Genomic DNA, 15,601 nt, shown 5'->3' with positions numbered 1-15,601 from the left:
GAAGGGACCACGAAGGGCCATCTAGTCTAAACCCCTGCAAGGCAGGAATCTTTTGCCCAACAGCGGCTCAAACCCATGACCCTGAGATAAAGAGCCTCATAGCTCTACCAACTGAGCTATCCCAGCAGTGAGAAGACCCATGGAAACTAATAAACATGACTGACTCAGGCCCATTCATTTCAATGCGTCTACTCTGAGCAACTGCTGGCTACAATCCTCTGTCTTATTTCCAAGCAGTTCTCGGACGCTCCATGGTTTGCCATTCCTTCCATGCGCCGCCGCCCCCCCGACAACCAGTTGGGTTCGTCTGAGATCGGGTAACACCTAGGAATTACTTTCTGCAAATCCTATTACAGAATAAGTGCATGTGGGTGTTTAAAAATCCAAAACGCAAAACGTGAAAGCTTTGGGAAGTGGCTGAGGCATGTCTCTTGCTGTGCAGGACCCAACACCAAGTACTCAATAAGAATTTACTTTAAAAGAAAAAGAATTAACTGTACAGCTAAGTTGCCGTACAACTAGCATATGTGTCTACTAGGAAGTAAGTCTCTTTGTATTTAATGCATCTAACTTCCAGTGAGTGAGTACAGGTTGGCAGCCTAAGGTAAAGGTAAAGGGACCCCTGACCATTAGGTCCAGTCGTGGCAGACTCTGGGGCTGTGGCGCTCATCTCGCTTTACTGGCTGAGGGAGCCGGCGTACAGCTTCCATGTCATGTGGCCAGCATGACTAAGCCGCTTCTGGCGTACCAAAGCAGCTCACGGAAACGCCGTTTACCTTCCCGCCGGAGCGGTACCTATTTATCTACTTGCACTTTGACGTGCTTTCGAGCTGCTAGGTGGGCAGGAGCTGGGACCGAGCAACGGGAGCTCACCCAGTCGCAGGGATTTGAACCGGCGACCTTCTGATCGGCAAGTCCTAGGCTCTGTGGTTTAACCCACAGGGCCACCTGCATCCCTTGTACTTGCAGTACAACTAGCATATGTGTCTACTCAGAAGTAAGTCTCTTTGTATTTAAGGGATCTAACAGGTTGGCAGCCTAGGCTTTGCTTTAAGCAGGATGACTCTGAATACCAGTTGCTGGGAAACACAAGAGGGGAGAGGGCTCTTGTACCCGGGTCCTGCTTGCTGGTTTCCCACAGGCACCTGGTTGGCCCCTGTGAGAATAGGATGCTGGACTAGATGGGCCTGCTGTGGCCTGACCCAGCTACAGGACCCTTGCTGTCAAACCTCCAGGTCCAGAGACAGTCTATCTAGATTCCTAGGTTCAAAGGGACATTTGGCCACAGTGAGAAACAGATGCTGGACTAGATGCACCCCCCCCCCTTTTGTCCTGAACCAGCTGACTCTCCTTATGTCCATATGTTAGAGTTGTCATTTGGGGGGGAAATAGGGTCCTTATGCCCTTAACAGTTGTATCTTCACAGGACCAACAGAATATGGCTGGCTTCCCTATGGTAAGCATGAGTTTGCCCAGAAGTTAGGTGAGGAGCACCATGGCAGCCATTTTGTGACTGGCACCCACAGTACTCCTCAAAATTTGAAATGCGCCTTCTGTTCAAAATTTGTCTTAAGCAAAGGGGGAACTGTGTCTTGTTTTGAGAAGTGGTGGTGTGGAAAGGTGAAAATAGATTGAGACACACAGAGAGAGGAGTAACTATATTCTGTGTCAGTGAATCTGACCCCTGAGGGGAATGTAGAGGGGGAAACAAGAGGAATATGCAAAGAGGCAGCCCTTGAATGAGGCACATAACTATTATTTTGTTCCAAGAAAAGGGATCTGGTTTCTGATAAAAGCCTATGGAAGAGCTACAGATAGATTTCAGAGACTTTCCTTCCTTCCACGCTGCGTTTCCCCTCTGCTTCGTTTTCTTACTTCCCTTTCCCACGAAGAAAGAAACGGACGAATGCCGGCTACTTTAATGTTAATTAAAATAAGATAAATTAGTCGTGCATGAATAAGAAGGCCAGTTTGTAAGCTCCTGCCTACCATTAGAAATAACTTTCTGATGGTAAGACTCTGGAATGGATGTCCACAGAAGGTGGGTGGACTCTCCTTCGTTGGAGGTTTTTAAAGAGAGGTTGGGTGGCCATCTGCCAGGGGTTCTTGGTTCCTGCATTGTACGGGGCTGCACAAAATGAACATTGGGGTCCCTTGCAACTCCACAATTCTTTGAAAGTAAGAACTAGGTTGCTAGACCAGGTCAAGGTCCATCCAGCCCCCTGTATCCTGTTTCCAACAGCAGAAGCTTTTGGGGGAAGCCCATGTGGAGGGCGCAACACTGATCCCCATTCCCCTCTTGTTTGTGCTCAGCAAATGCTTCTGGGTGGTAGGCTGCCCCTGTACATGGAGGTTCTACCATCTGCCATGATGGTCAACAGGATACCCTCCCCTGGGCGGCCACTCCGGGTGCCCATCCTCCTCCTCAAGCAGCCGCCAGTGCTACACTTGGGCTCCGTGCCAACATTCCTCCGCTTGCAGATGGCGGTGCTGAGCCCAACTGGAGCGCACAGGTTCTCCTCCTCCTCCTTCTCTCCCCCCCCCACCGCCGGCTGGGCCGCCTTGGTCTCCATGGCAACCTGCATTCCCTTCTGCGGTGCTTCTTGCCTGTGCTTCCCAGCTCCCCCCCATTTGTATTCTGCTCCTTTGTCTCCTATTACAGGTTGGCAAGTTGCCAGGCCAGGCATCCATTTCAAAAGCAGCCTTTGTTTTTATGGGCAAAATGGCTAGTCAGGAGTGGACAGGAGCAGCAGAGAGGAGGAGGCTGGAAATTGCAGGGGAAGAGCAGCAGGACCACATGCACACACACACCTCACCTGCAGCCTGGGAATATCACCTAGACAAGGCAGCCGCCTGGTTTAAGGGAAGCCTAGTTGATTAATCCTATGAATTTTAATTGATCAATCCAGCCTTCCCTAAGCTGGTGCCCATTCATGTTTTGGATTGTGAGCCTCATCAAGAGTTACCGTCCAAAGCCTCTGGGGGCACCAGCTTGGGGAAGGCTGAATGAATCCAGCCGTTACGTCTGAATAAAATCTGAATAAAATCTCTGTTTTTGGAGAAACAGCTCTCCAAAGGTAGTGCATGTCACTAATTTGGAGAAATGTGTTTTTGTGTGTGGCTGTGTAAGAAGTCCTCACAAACACTGCAGGAAATGGGAGGGTCTGGCTATGCATGGAGAGAGTAGGAAATTGAGAGTAGAGCATTGCCCTCATCTCCAGCTTGTAGGCTTCCCACAAGCTTCTGGCCAGCCACTGTGAGAACAGGATGTGGAACTACTTGGGCCATTGGCCTGATCCAGCATCCTACTCTTAGGTCTTTATGGTGGGAGCAGGGCTACTTAACCCTATTCCTTTTGCCCACTCAATACAGCTTCCAGGTCATGTGGCCAGCATGACTAAGCTGCTTCCAGCTGCTCCCCCCCCCCACCCGACCCTGCGCCTTTTCCCCAATTGGGGAGAAAAGCAATTTTGATTTGACTAACAGTAGACTACCGAGCCTAGGACTTGCCGATCAAAAGGCCGGCGGTTTGAATCCCCACAGTGGGGTGAGCTCCCATTGCTCGGTCCCTGCTCCTGCCAACCTAGCAGTTCAAAAGCACGTCAAAGTGCAAGTAGATAAATAGGTGGGAAGGTAAACGGCGTTTCCGTGCGCTGCTCTGGTTTGCCAGAAGCAGCTTAGTCATGCTGGCCACATGACCCGGAAGCTGTACGCCGGCTCCCTCGGCCAATAAAGCAAGATGAACGCCGCAACCCATTGGCCACAACTGGACCTAATGGTCGGGGTCCCTTTACCTTTTTAACAGTAGACAGGGAAAGGATTAAACAGCAGTGGGGGGCCCTCTAGCCCTCTCCTCCTGCTTTCAGCCCCCCACATCACCTGGAGTTTGGCCAATAAAAGGGAAGGATCCCATTCTCATTTCATCAGCCCTACTTGGGCTCTTCTCCTGTGCAATGGTGATCAGGTTGGAGATGAACCAGAAACTCACAGGTTCTTCCCAGGCTTTGCTTCATCTTTCTGTTTTGCTTCAGCAGCTGTTTTGACGGCAGCTCAAAAAATAAATAGGTGCACAGCCTGATCTAGACTGACTCAACCAGAAGCATCGCTCAGAAGTAGTGGGATTGACTCCTGAGTTCACAGAATTCAACTAAGATTAGTTTAATCAAAGGACTGGCATGATATTCTGCTTCTTCTCTTTTCTGAGAGAGAGACTCCAGTACCAAGGGCCAGGCTTCAATTCATTGCCCGTGCTTTCTTCAGCTTTCTCTTCTTGGCCCCAGCCAAATAAGGGCAGGATTTGGTGTACACAATGAATCACCCACTGGACTCCAATTTGAACATTCTCTGAATGGATCAGGGGCAACACGAACCTCATGTTAAAATTACGCCCACTGTGTTGTGCATCAAGAACTCGTTGCCATACAACTAATTTAGACACAAATCAAATATGTTTCCCAAAACTATCGGTTTGCTCATGGTTTTTCCATTCTCCTCTCCTTAAGATGCTAGACAAAGGCCACAGGAAATTCACCCCATTCCCTTGATTTTCCCCTATTGAGGTTTTCTTGAAGCCTTGACTACAAATTGCAGACCCAGGAAGATAAAGGAAGGGGGGGCAATGCTTTGATTGTTATGCTTCAAGTGTTCTGTGAATCCTGTGAGTCTTTTGTATTTAAATGCTGCTTTTGTGCCTCGACTCAAAATAAATCAAGCTGGTGATGGCAGGAATTATATGATCTCTCTGACTGTGGAGCATAAGAGCAGAGTTGTAACTGGAGATAGATAGGCTGAGGAATACACATTTGACTGGTGGCCTCATACTGTGGTTATTCCTTATTAGATTCTTTTATCCAGTCTGTTATTGAACTTATGCTCCACTGAAATCAATGAGCAAATATAGTAATGAATTAATTTAAGTCATATTGATTTCAAAGGGATCTAAGGTCAGATCCAGATCATGACCTGTTAACAGCTTGCAAAGGAACTCAAGGACAACTCAGTTGTTGGGATGCCTCCAGCCTGTCACTAACTTGGAGGAGGGTTCAAAGTGCATACCGGAATTTTAGGTTTGTGCAATTAAAGGAGATTAAAGTGCTCTGTTGCCCTAGCAAAACAAATTTTAAAATGAACTTTTTGCAGTTTGGAAAGTGACAAGAAAAGTGTTGGATGAATTAATGATTAACAGGAAGCAAATCAGGACAAATGCTCATTGTCATATAACTGTCCCATAAATGCTCAATAAAGACTGGTCATCATGTAACTTCTGCATAAGCTTTCTATAAGCAAATCAAGATGAATGCTCAGTAAACAGGAAATCTGGAGGAGCCCCTGGTGTCAGGTAAGGGAAACCCACTGCCAGCAGAAATCCCTCCTAAGCTATGAAGCTCACTGACAGACCTTGAGCAAAATAGTTTCTCTATTTCTTCTCCTGTCTCTCATAGCCCAACCTCCTAACTTTCACAGGACAGCTGCAGGACTAAAACACATTCTGAGACTGGCTGGAGCTGACGGGAGTTGTAGTCTAAAACATCTGGAGGACATCAGGATCATGAAGGCTGATATAAATAATGACACTGAACAGTTGTAATTGCTCAGATCATAAATTGTATTTCTGAATAGCACGAAAAACATCCACAAATAAATTTGCTTTCCTAGAACTCCTTAAGTTGTTAGAAGCAAAGCATCAGAGGGACATGAGGGAATTGCTGATAATATGCCATATCTCTGGCAGGCTTATGGGTAAGAGTAGCTCATTAATGGGGCAGGCAGCAGAGAGTCAACTTAACATCCAGAGGTGCCATCTCATATTCTCTTGGTGAAGGGGGGGGGAGGGGAGTTGCTACCCTTGACCTAATCTTGACCAACAGGGAAGAACTGATCGAAGGAGTGGAAGTGGCAGGAATCTCGAGGGAAAGTGACCGTGTCATCTTGGGATTTGTGATAAAAAGGCAGTCAAGTGTACATCATGGAAGGCCAAGTTCACACAGCTCAAGCAACAGTTGGGTAGGATGCCATGGGTAGACATTAAAGAGGGAGGTCATAAAAAGTGAAATACTGAAGGCACAGCCACAAGCTTCGGAGGGTGGGGTGGTGGGCTGAGACAGCTAAAAGAGCAGAACTGTGGCGTTAAAGGGACATCTGTGGGAGATGGCAGGAAGGCCACATTACCAGGGAAGGACCATTGCTCACAGGTAGAGCACATGTTTGCATGCAGGTCTCCGGCTCTGTCTCCCAAGGCATCGCCAGTTAGGGCTGGGAGAAAGATTCCTGCCTGAAACCCTGGAGAGTCTCTGCCACCGGTGGCCAACACCCAAGACACTGCGATCTACTCAGAGTTAAAAACTGCCAGTGATCTACCCTCTTTTGGGGGGTTCAGGTCAAGGTTGTTGAGCGCTTTTTTTTAGCAAGGAGGGAAGCCCCGCTTTTTGGAGGTGAAGGGCTAAAATGTTGCGCTTTTTTTTAGGGGAGCCAAAGTTGTTGAGCTTCTTTGGGGGGAGCCAGTGATCTACCACAGACGTCCGGTGATTTACTGGTAGATCACGATCTACCTGTTGAACGTGCCTGGTGTGGGCAATATTGAGCGAGATGGACCCAAGCCTACCTCGCAGGGTCGCTGTGTGGATAAAATGGAGTGCGGGGAGGGGGAGCGTGTGCGCCACCTAGCGCTCCTTAGAGGAAAAGAGGCGGGCTATAATAAATGCAGCAACTGAGCTGATGAATAAGCCGCATCCCTACATCCACGGAGGGGACTCTTTTGCCCCTTCTTCCACCACATTTTTTTCTAACGCTTCGTTCCACGGCGAATCCGGCGCGCCAATTCGAGCTCCCTCCTCCCTTCCTCTCCCGCTCGTTGCTAGGGCGCCATGTTGGAGGCGACGGCAGCCCCCCCGGAAGTGCTTCCCGCCGGCGGGGGGAGGCGGGGCGTCCGCTTCCGGGGCGTGGCGGCGACGGGGCTGCTGGGGAGTCTCCTCCGTGAGGGAGGCTGGAAATGGCGGCGGCTGGGAGGGGGGAGAAGAAGAAGAGGCGGAGGCGGAGGCGGCCGACCCGGGTGGAGAAGCAGCAGCAGCAGGAGGCAGCCGAGGCCACCCTGCCGGGAACCCCCAGGCCGGGGCGCCGGGAATAAGAGGCGGAGCAGGCGACACCCCCGCCGCCCCCCCAAAGCACATGCGGTGAGGAGGGGGCGCCGTGGTCCGGGTTAGGGGGGGTGTCGTTTGCAGGACAAGGTGCAGCCGGGACAAAATTTTCCTCTCATACATATCTCCCCAGCACCTTAAAAAAAAAAAGCCCCTCACTAAACATGGCGCGCGAGGGCCGGGCCTGCCCCCCCCCCCATTTTGCTGCTGCGCCAGCGCTCCGCCTTGCACGGAGCTGCCCGAGAGAGAGAGAAACGCGCGCCCCGCCGCCGCCCCGTGCCCGCGCTTTGCGTGCGCCCTTGCCCCGGGGAGGCTGCAAAGCGGTGCATGGCGCCGTGGGGAAGGAGAGGGAAGAGAGAGTGGGGAAAAGAGAAAGAGAGAGCCTCCTCCTCTTCTGTTTACTTCAGCTGCAAATGCAAGAAAGCGTGAAAGGGGGCCCCTGCGAGGAAGCGGAAATTTCGCTTCCCCCCCCCGCGCCGGCCGCAGCAGAGGATGGCGCGAGAGGAGGAGGAGTGCAGCGCAGGCAGCCGTCCACCCATCCTGCGCTCATTGCAGACAGGAGGCGGTGGGGGCCCTTATTCCAAATGAGAAATACTTGCAGTGAGGCTGGGGTGCAGCCTGCTCGCCCCAGATTTGCCAAGATGGAAGGAAAGGATGTATTCCCCACCCAGAGAATAGCATCTAAGTAGAACTAAAGGGGTGCATGGGCAGAGGAGGTGCTTTCAGTCGAGCTCCCTAGGGTGCATTCTTAGATGGAGAGGAGGGATGCCCCTGTTGTAATAAATAGCATAAAAGTCTGTGCCACCCTGTTGGCCTGACAGTGGCTGTACCCTTAGGATGCCCTCTGTAGATCCCTGCAGGGTGAGCAGCGTTGAAGGGCCTCAATAGAGTACAAGTTGCTGAGCTTTTACCTCTTTAGCTGCCAGCACCATTCACTTAAGTTCTGAAACTCCCCCCCCTTTATTTTAATTGAATGGACACTGGTGAGGTATGAAAATACCACCCCATCCATTTGTTGGGCACACATTTGTATACAGTAGCAGCTGCGTCTAGCAAAACAGCTGATACAAGTAAGTACGTCACCATGTTCTGTTGCAGGTAGAATCTGGCCGAACCGTTAATCCACCTCCTATAATTCCTTTGCTCTGAGCCCAGAGGGTGGGAAGTTACAGCATGTTTCCAACTCAGCCATAGATTCGAATCTCTTTTGGACATATTGAGAGCACTTAATGTTGTGGTTCCATGTTTGGTGCCTAGGCCTCAGTCCCACCTAGGGCAGAGTGTTGCAAGTATGGTGTACCCTACATGCAGTGAATGTTCTTGTGGAGCACATCAAGCAATAGCAATTTCTGTTCTGAAGCTATATTATTAATAGACTTTCTGTTTGCCAATCTTACAAGCTGGTGCTGAGCTGTATAGTTCTAGCTTATTTGGGACAGGGCTTCTCAGTGCATTCCAGCTTTGTCTCTGGTGCTATCTGAGTCTATCCTGTTAGCTGCTTTTGCTGGCCTCAGTTATCTTTCACCTGCACCTTCACATTAGTTCATCTGATTAAATGGGTCGTTGCCTACAACAGCAGTTTTAAATGTGACGATTTTGAAGGTGCCACAAAGCTCCTTCCTTGGGTTTTCTTGCAAGCGGTTGACATGGCTGTCTTCCTGTTGGTGCCAGAAATACATGTTGTGCTCAGAACGGGACTGATGAGGGTTTTCAGCTGCTGAACTCTTGCTTCTCCTGCACCAACGTGTGTGTTCGTGTTCACTGCTTTTCTCAATCAGCTAGTGCATATGTGTATTTTTATTCATTGCATATTCATTTCTCATTTAACTGTGCACAATAAAACAATCCTTTAAATCATTGGTCAGACAAGTATGCCTGTATTTGGACTTCTGATTTGTTACTGCCTGTGCTTGTTTTCTTGATTTGGGGATATGTGTGTTCTTTTTCAGAGTGTTGGAAGCTAAAGCTACCAAAGAAGTCGAAAGAAAACTAAGCAGGTAAGTCAGAAATAAAAGGGCAGAGAATGAACTGAAGGGCATGTAGGAATTGGGTGCTTAGACAATTGACAGTTTGTGAGATTTGTTTTAAAGAAATGTGGTGAAGCTTCCTTATAAAAAGTAATTGAGCAGAGGGGTCCTTTGTGAAGTGAAGTCCTCCACTCCTTTAAATATCTTGCCGAACATATTTTCTTTTGCTACATTTAAACTGTTGCCAGAAGCAAGCAAGAGCAAAAATGAATGCAGGGTTTGTTTGCTGTGTGTGTTTTTCATCCTTGCCTAGCCAAATGGATTTTTATTGGCTGGAAATCATCACTGGCCTTGAACTCAACACAAGCCGCATCTTGTGAAATAAACATTTGTTCCTTTCTGTGTGCTGTATTAAGGAGTGTGAGAAGTAGCTGCTTGCTAATAGCCAGGGAAATTTGAAACTTCTCATTACTACAGTAGTAATAGAAACTTTGGAATTAGCTTGAAGAGTTTGGAGTGGGAATAGGGGGGTAAATATCTGACCAAATTATTTTTCAGTACTTTTGTGCTCCTCCTTTATCTTTGAGCAGTGCACCTCAAACCCAGGTCGCTCAGATCAAAACCCTGCAAAGTACTTTCTGTTTTCTTGCATTACGCATATATGTCAGATAGTATTCTTTCTGCACTTGTAAGGAACTGATCTTTTAGTGTGGCAGCAACTACACTTTGGAACTCCCTGCCTATTGATATCAAGCAGGCGCCTTCACTGTACCCGTTTTGGCGCCTGCTTAAAGCATTTCTGCATATGTAAGCCTATCCAGTTTTGTAGATGTTGATGTATTTTAGTTTCTTTTGCTTTTAATTATTTTTATATGTCTTTGTTTTAAACTTTTTATTTAGGATTTAAATATTTATTGTATACTGCTTAGTAGTTTTGTAAACTGCTTAAGTGGTATATACATTTCGTTAAATAGAAACTAAAAGCACTTTTGATTAGGGATTCTTATCCAAATATGTTAAAAGTTGACCTGTGTTTTATTTAGTAATTTTAGCTTAACTACTGATTTTAATTACATTCTGATTTTTTTTGGAAAACAAATACACCTATTAACTTTTTTAAAAAACCTGTATTGCATATTTCTCTTTTTTTATACACTGATTACAGTTAAGCCTTCTACAGATGGTTAAATAATGATGTCTAGCCCCACCCAGACCCCCGTCCCCTTGCCACACTCTGTGTTTGATAATTTCCCCCCCTTAACTGGCCACAATTTGGTCTTAGCCAATAGATAGGAAATTAATTATTTTAAACGTCTGTATACCTCATTTCAGCTCTAACAGCCTCCCGAGCATACACCCAAATGTTGAAAAATGAAAACTGTATCTTGTCAAGATTTATACAGTTAAAAACAAGACATTCTGAAAAACCCTGACTAGAGCAGAAATCAAGGCTACTACATCTTGCCTTGGTTTGGTTTTTTAATGTGTAGTAATTGTGATAGTTCTGCACATCAGTAGAAGGTCAAGAAGAGTAGTTTATTGTTAATCTACTGAACATTGCCATTTAATTCTTAGAAACATAGGAAGCAGTCTTAGACCAAGTCAGGCCACTGGGCCCATCTAGTTTGGTATGGCTTTCACCAGGCCAGCCCAACTTTTCATACCAAGTGGGTCACAAATGTACTTCAACATGGAACCCGTGGACCGCACACCGCCTTGTTGTGGGGCAGGGGTTGGTGAGGCCAAAAGTTGACCCCAGCTCTTGTGCTGCCTTCCCAAAACCAGCTAAGTGAGACACCAGGTTTCCCAAGTTCACGAAAATAAAATAAATACTTCAACAATAAAGCCCATATACAATAACAGCATGAAAATGAACAAGAGCTATGATGAACGCATTCAACCTTGTGTTGTCACAAGTGAGGAGTAAATAAGAAGAAATATATGTACTCCCTTTCAAGGGAGGTGTTTGTACTTCTGCTTTTGAAGAAAAGCATGCTCCCAGTTGAAACACTCATCTGCAAATGCTACCAAAAAGGGTCCTGTCCTTCCCACTCCCCAATTCCTTCTTGTCTCTATTCGCCTTGGAAGGAAGGGCCCCCTTTTCTGTCCTACAAAAGAAAACAGTTGAGAACTCTGATTTATGCAAAGGACTTTGCTCACACAATTCTTTTCTTTTTAAAAAATAATTTTTATTGAATGATTTTGCTCACACAATTCTTGGTGTGAATAGAGAAGCAAGTGTAAATACCCTGAACTCTCCAAGGATGCCTTTGTCATTGTGAACACAACTGTAGTTTTCTTGGTCAAATCTGTTGCTGCAGGCATGTTTAAAGTGAAACTGGCAGTAGAAGGATAGTGTGTTTCATTACAGGAGGATTTTTATAGGGTGGCATGGGACTCCTATCAAGCAGATGAATGGTCAGGGGCCTTACACCTCACTGGCAGAGGGTGGCTTAATTGCAGTATCATTTTTACCCCTCTAATCTGTGCACGTGTGCAGCTAGGGTAAATTTGAAATAATAGTACTGCTTATACTGAAATCACCCAACCTGGCATCTCTGGTGCTAAATAAATAATTGCAACAGAGGAAATGCTGACTAGCATTGGAACTTAATGCCATCAAAGCATAACCTGCCGCTGCTACACCCCTATTGGGGTTTAGAAGTGAAGCTCAATAAAGGACACAAACTTTCTTTAAAGCAATCAGCACCTTGCTGCATAAAAACAATATAATAAATGTTGCATTTGTGGTGAGGATGTTTAGAGTGTGTGACATAAGGTATCTGGCCAGAGCTTAGGAGCTCATGCAAGGCGGCTCTGTAACAAATTTTCAGAGTGTTCAGTAATGGTCTGAGTCTCCTTCCTGAGCCAATTGCTGCTGCCTACAGCACTGCTCATGCTGTGGAGTGGTTCATCATAGACAGGCAGGAATCTTAATGAAACTCTGAGCAGAGTTTCAAAGCATTTGGTCAGATCTAGGGCTCAGGTCAGATCTAGGGCTCAGATAGCTTGTTTTCAATATTGCAATATATCAGTTAAACATCTCGATATATCACAATATCTGAAATAAGGAAGGAACTGTGCAGAGGCAAACAGGACAATGTCCTGGCAGCTGCGACTACTTAGGGGTCTAAAACAGATAAATGACAATATTATCAATCATCTCACACTCAGTTTCATCAGCAGGCAAGCCAAAATGCATCCCAGCAGGACTTTTGGGTTTGGGTTTGGCTACCAAATGGTCCTGTTCAGACAATCCAAAGTACAGCGATGAGTCATAGTGAATAGAAATAATCTGGGACTGCCAGCAGGCCTGCTAGGAGGCAGCAGAAGCAGTGGCATAAACAGCTTGCCATGATTGCGGTATGTGTCAGCAGTAGCAGTGACAACCTGCAAGGCCTGGCGGTGGCGGCAAAATCAGTGGTGGGCTGCAAGTCCTCTTGGCAGTGCCAGGAGCTGTCGGCAGTAGCAGCCTGCAAGGCCTTGCAACAGCAGCTCAAACAGTGGCACAATGTTTTGCTGGTGAGTTATCACAATGTTGAAAACCAGATATTGCCTAGCCCTTACACACATTGAGATTTGCAATATATTGCCAGCTCAAATATTATGAAACAATTATTAGGATGTGAATTTCAAAGCGGTTTTGGATGATATATCACCCAGCTCTAGTCAGTTCTTACCATTTGTTATGCCCTCTGAAGGCACATTGGCTTCAGAGAAAACTAATGATTTTCCTTCTTTAAAGATCTGAATCAACTCCCTTGGCAAAATATGCTGTTAAGTTGGTGGCTCAACAATTGTGCTTGTGTACTCTGTTTGGGGCAAAAATACTGACTTGTTTGTTGAACCTTCAGGAAATTGTCCCCCCTCCCGTTAATTTAATAGATGTTTCTGCACCATCTAACTTGACATGGAAACCCCATTGGATATGCTTGTCTGACATAAACCCTCCACACTATTTTCTTTCTTAAGATCATTTATACCCTACTTTTGACCCTTTTGAAATTGTAAATCACAGCAGGGATGTGGGCACACACAAATCCCAAACAGCTGTGAAACATAAAAAAGAGCTGTTTTGACATTGACTTGAGCGTGCAAAATGAAACAGACTTGTGGAACCTACTGCCCTGTGTGATCTGACGGTCTAGGAGCTGCTACTGAGAAGGCCTGATTTTACATCTCAATCTTCCGCACGGTACAAGATGGCAGTACATATAATAGAGTCACTTCTAATGACTGAAATGCCTGGGGTAGGCTTACAGGACAGTGGAAACTTGGCCTGCAGCAGTTAGTGCAGAGATCTGTTGGGATTGCAACCCACAGCTGATTTATTTTGGGTTGCATCTGAAGTAGCTCTGAGTAACACATTCCGTCAGTGCAAGAGTTTCAGTTTGTGCATTGGGATGTCACTCGCCCCTGCAGAATCTTTCCTGGGGTTCCCCAAGACTCTTTAGTAGATTTGGAGAGGGTGCATGTGGGGAGAGAGGGAAAGTCCATCTGGGCAAGTGTACACCCTTGCACTGACTGGACTATTAGTTGTATACTGCCCCTTATTATTACATTTAGGTTCCAGCTCTCTTCCAGGGAGCTCAGGGTGGAGCACATCATTCTCCCCCTCGCCACAACATCCCTGTGATGTAGATTAGGCTGAGCAGTTGTGACTGACCCAAGGCCTCCCAGTGACCTTCATGGCTGGGTGGGGATTTGCGCCTTGCTCTGCCAGGTCTTAGTCTGCTTATAGGACTGCTGCCCAAACAGTTGGTGTGCCATCCTTCTCATGAAATAATTTAAAACACTGTATTTTTCGCTCTATAAGACGCACCAGACCACAAGACGGACCTAGTTTTTGGAGGAGGAAAACAAGAAAAAAAAAATCTGAATCTCAGAAGCCAGAACAGCAAGAGGGATCGTTGCGCAGTGAAAGCAGCAATCCCTCTTGCTGTTCTGGCTTCTGGGATAGCTGCGCAGCCTGCATTCACTCCATAAGACGCACACACATTTCCCCTTACTTTTTAGGAGGGAAAAAGTGAGTCTTATAGAGCAAAAAATATGGTATATATTGTTTATTTACAGTATTTATAGCCCCACTCTTTGTAATAAAAACAGAGAAAAACAACATGCAGAAATTTAAAAAATCATATAAACAGGACCAATAAACAACCAGACAATTCTGCTATAAGGTCAACAAGCAAAATAGCAACAACATAAATTAATATTTACAATTTATTGACGTACAGGCCTCAAGGTCAGCCGGGTTGCCAGGTAGTGATGTGTAGGTGGATTTGGTGGCCGCCTTATCTCCCTAGCAGCCAGCACAGGCAGTGTGCCGGAACCTTCAAGGTCTTGGCCTAAGTGGATGCTATAAATGACTTCCAAGTATTTGGAGGTTCACCATAGGAAGTTGTGATGAGTCAGAAGGGGCTGTGCAAGCAGCTCCATTTAACCCCTTCCAGTGCTTGCATGCTGCTTGAGTCAAGAGCAACACTGCCAACCTCCTCCTGCCATTATGATGATGATGATGGCTTACCCCACTTGATTGCCATTGCTGCTTGACCATAACTTTTGCAGAGTTTCTAGCTTTCCTCCTTCTGGGTACCTTGACTTCCAGTGCAAGTCATATAGACCATAAGTCTCATATTCCGCTTCGCTTGCCCCCAAAGTAAGAGTGCTGTGAATGAATTGGCTGTGTATGCATAGTTTGCTCAGCTCCATTGCTGATTTGCGGGAGTCCTTGAGCCAGAGGTGATTAATGTTTGCTTAAAGGTTTTGTCGTCTTGACCTCAAAGCTTTGAACTAATCATTAGTTGCATTTCTAAGATGGGTATTCCATAAAGCCACTTCCGGGCCTGCCCCCAGGAGGTGGGGTTGCGGGCATCACGCCCTTCCCCACATGAGCGGGGGCTGGTCTCAGCCCCCGCGAGAGCAAGGGAATCCCGACCGGCCACGACCGGCCCGACCGGGAGACTCCCCCGATCAGTGTTAACCCTTCTCCGTGTCTCCAGCAAATGGGCTGGAGCCGGATAGTCGTTAGGACCAATGCCTAAGCCAATGCCTCTCATTCCTGAATTCAATAAAGTTGTGGCCTAATTCGCCCATTTAACCTTAATTATGGTGTCTCGTGTGTTTATTTATCCTGGTGGGGGGCGGGAACTCGCCACGCAAATGCACCAAGCAAAAGGCACATAATTTGCGTGAGGCCAGCTGCCTTAAGGCCTGGAATCTAGCACAGGCGGATGTCTGTTTCAGCTCTTTGATTTGCCCTTTTGTTCTTAAACCGAATGTAACTGATTCTTGGGAAGGTTGGCTTCTGCTTGACACTTTGATGTTTGTGAATGAAATTGCCTGTTGAGCCTTTGTAAACAGACTGCCTGGGTGCTTAAACATACAAAGGGTATTCGAAGGTAAAATGCGAGCTGAGAGATGTCCAGGGGGAAAGTTTGTACAGCATTTTTGCATCTTATGCGTAATAAACTTGCGAGATTTTGACCATATGCAGTCAAA

General features: G+C 46.8%; 1 protein-coding gene and 1 long non-coding RNA gene across 3 annotated transcripts in view; one reads left to right on the top strand and one right to left on the bottom strand.

The window, feature by feature from the left end:
* Positions 1–15,601, bottom strand: part of LOC309518869 — a 213,773-nt gene that overhangs the window by 172,907 nt on the left and 25,265 nt on the right. The window lies entirely within an intron of this gene.
* Positions 6,946–15,601, top strand: part of TNRC6A (trinucleotide repeat containing adaptor 6A) — a 40,770-nt gene continuing 32,114 nt past the window's right edge. For both annotated transcript variants that reach the window (XM_082199314.1, XM_082199313.1), the window contains exons 1-2: positions 6,946–7,169; positions 9,083–9,130. In XM_082199314.1, coding sequence (XP_082055440.1) covers positions 7,165–7,169; positions 9,083–9,130 — 53 coding nt within the window. In that variant the 5' untranslated portion in view covers positions 6,946–7,164. The remainder of the gene's footprint in view (positions 7,170–9,082; positions 9,131–15,601) is intronic.

This window comes from Podarcis vaucheri (assembly GCF_965113315.1).
Source record: "Podarcis vaucheri genome assembly, chromosome: 14".
NCBI classification, from domain to species: Eukaryota; Metazoa; Chordata; class Lepidosauria; order Squamata; family Lacertidae; genus Podarcis; species Podarcis vaucheri.
The sequence above is the reverse complement of the archived record's forward strand: the minus strand, read 5'-3'. Positions and strand labels throughout refer to the sequence as shown.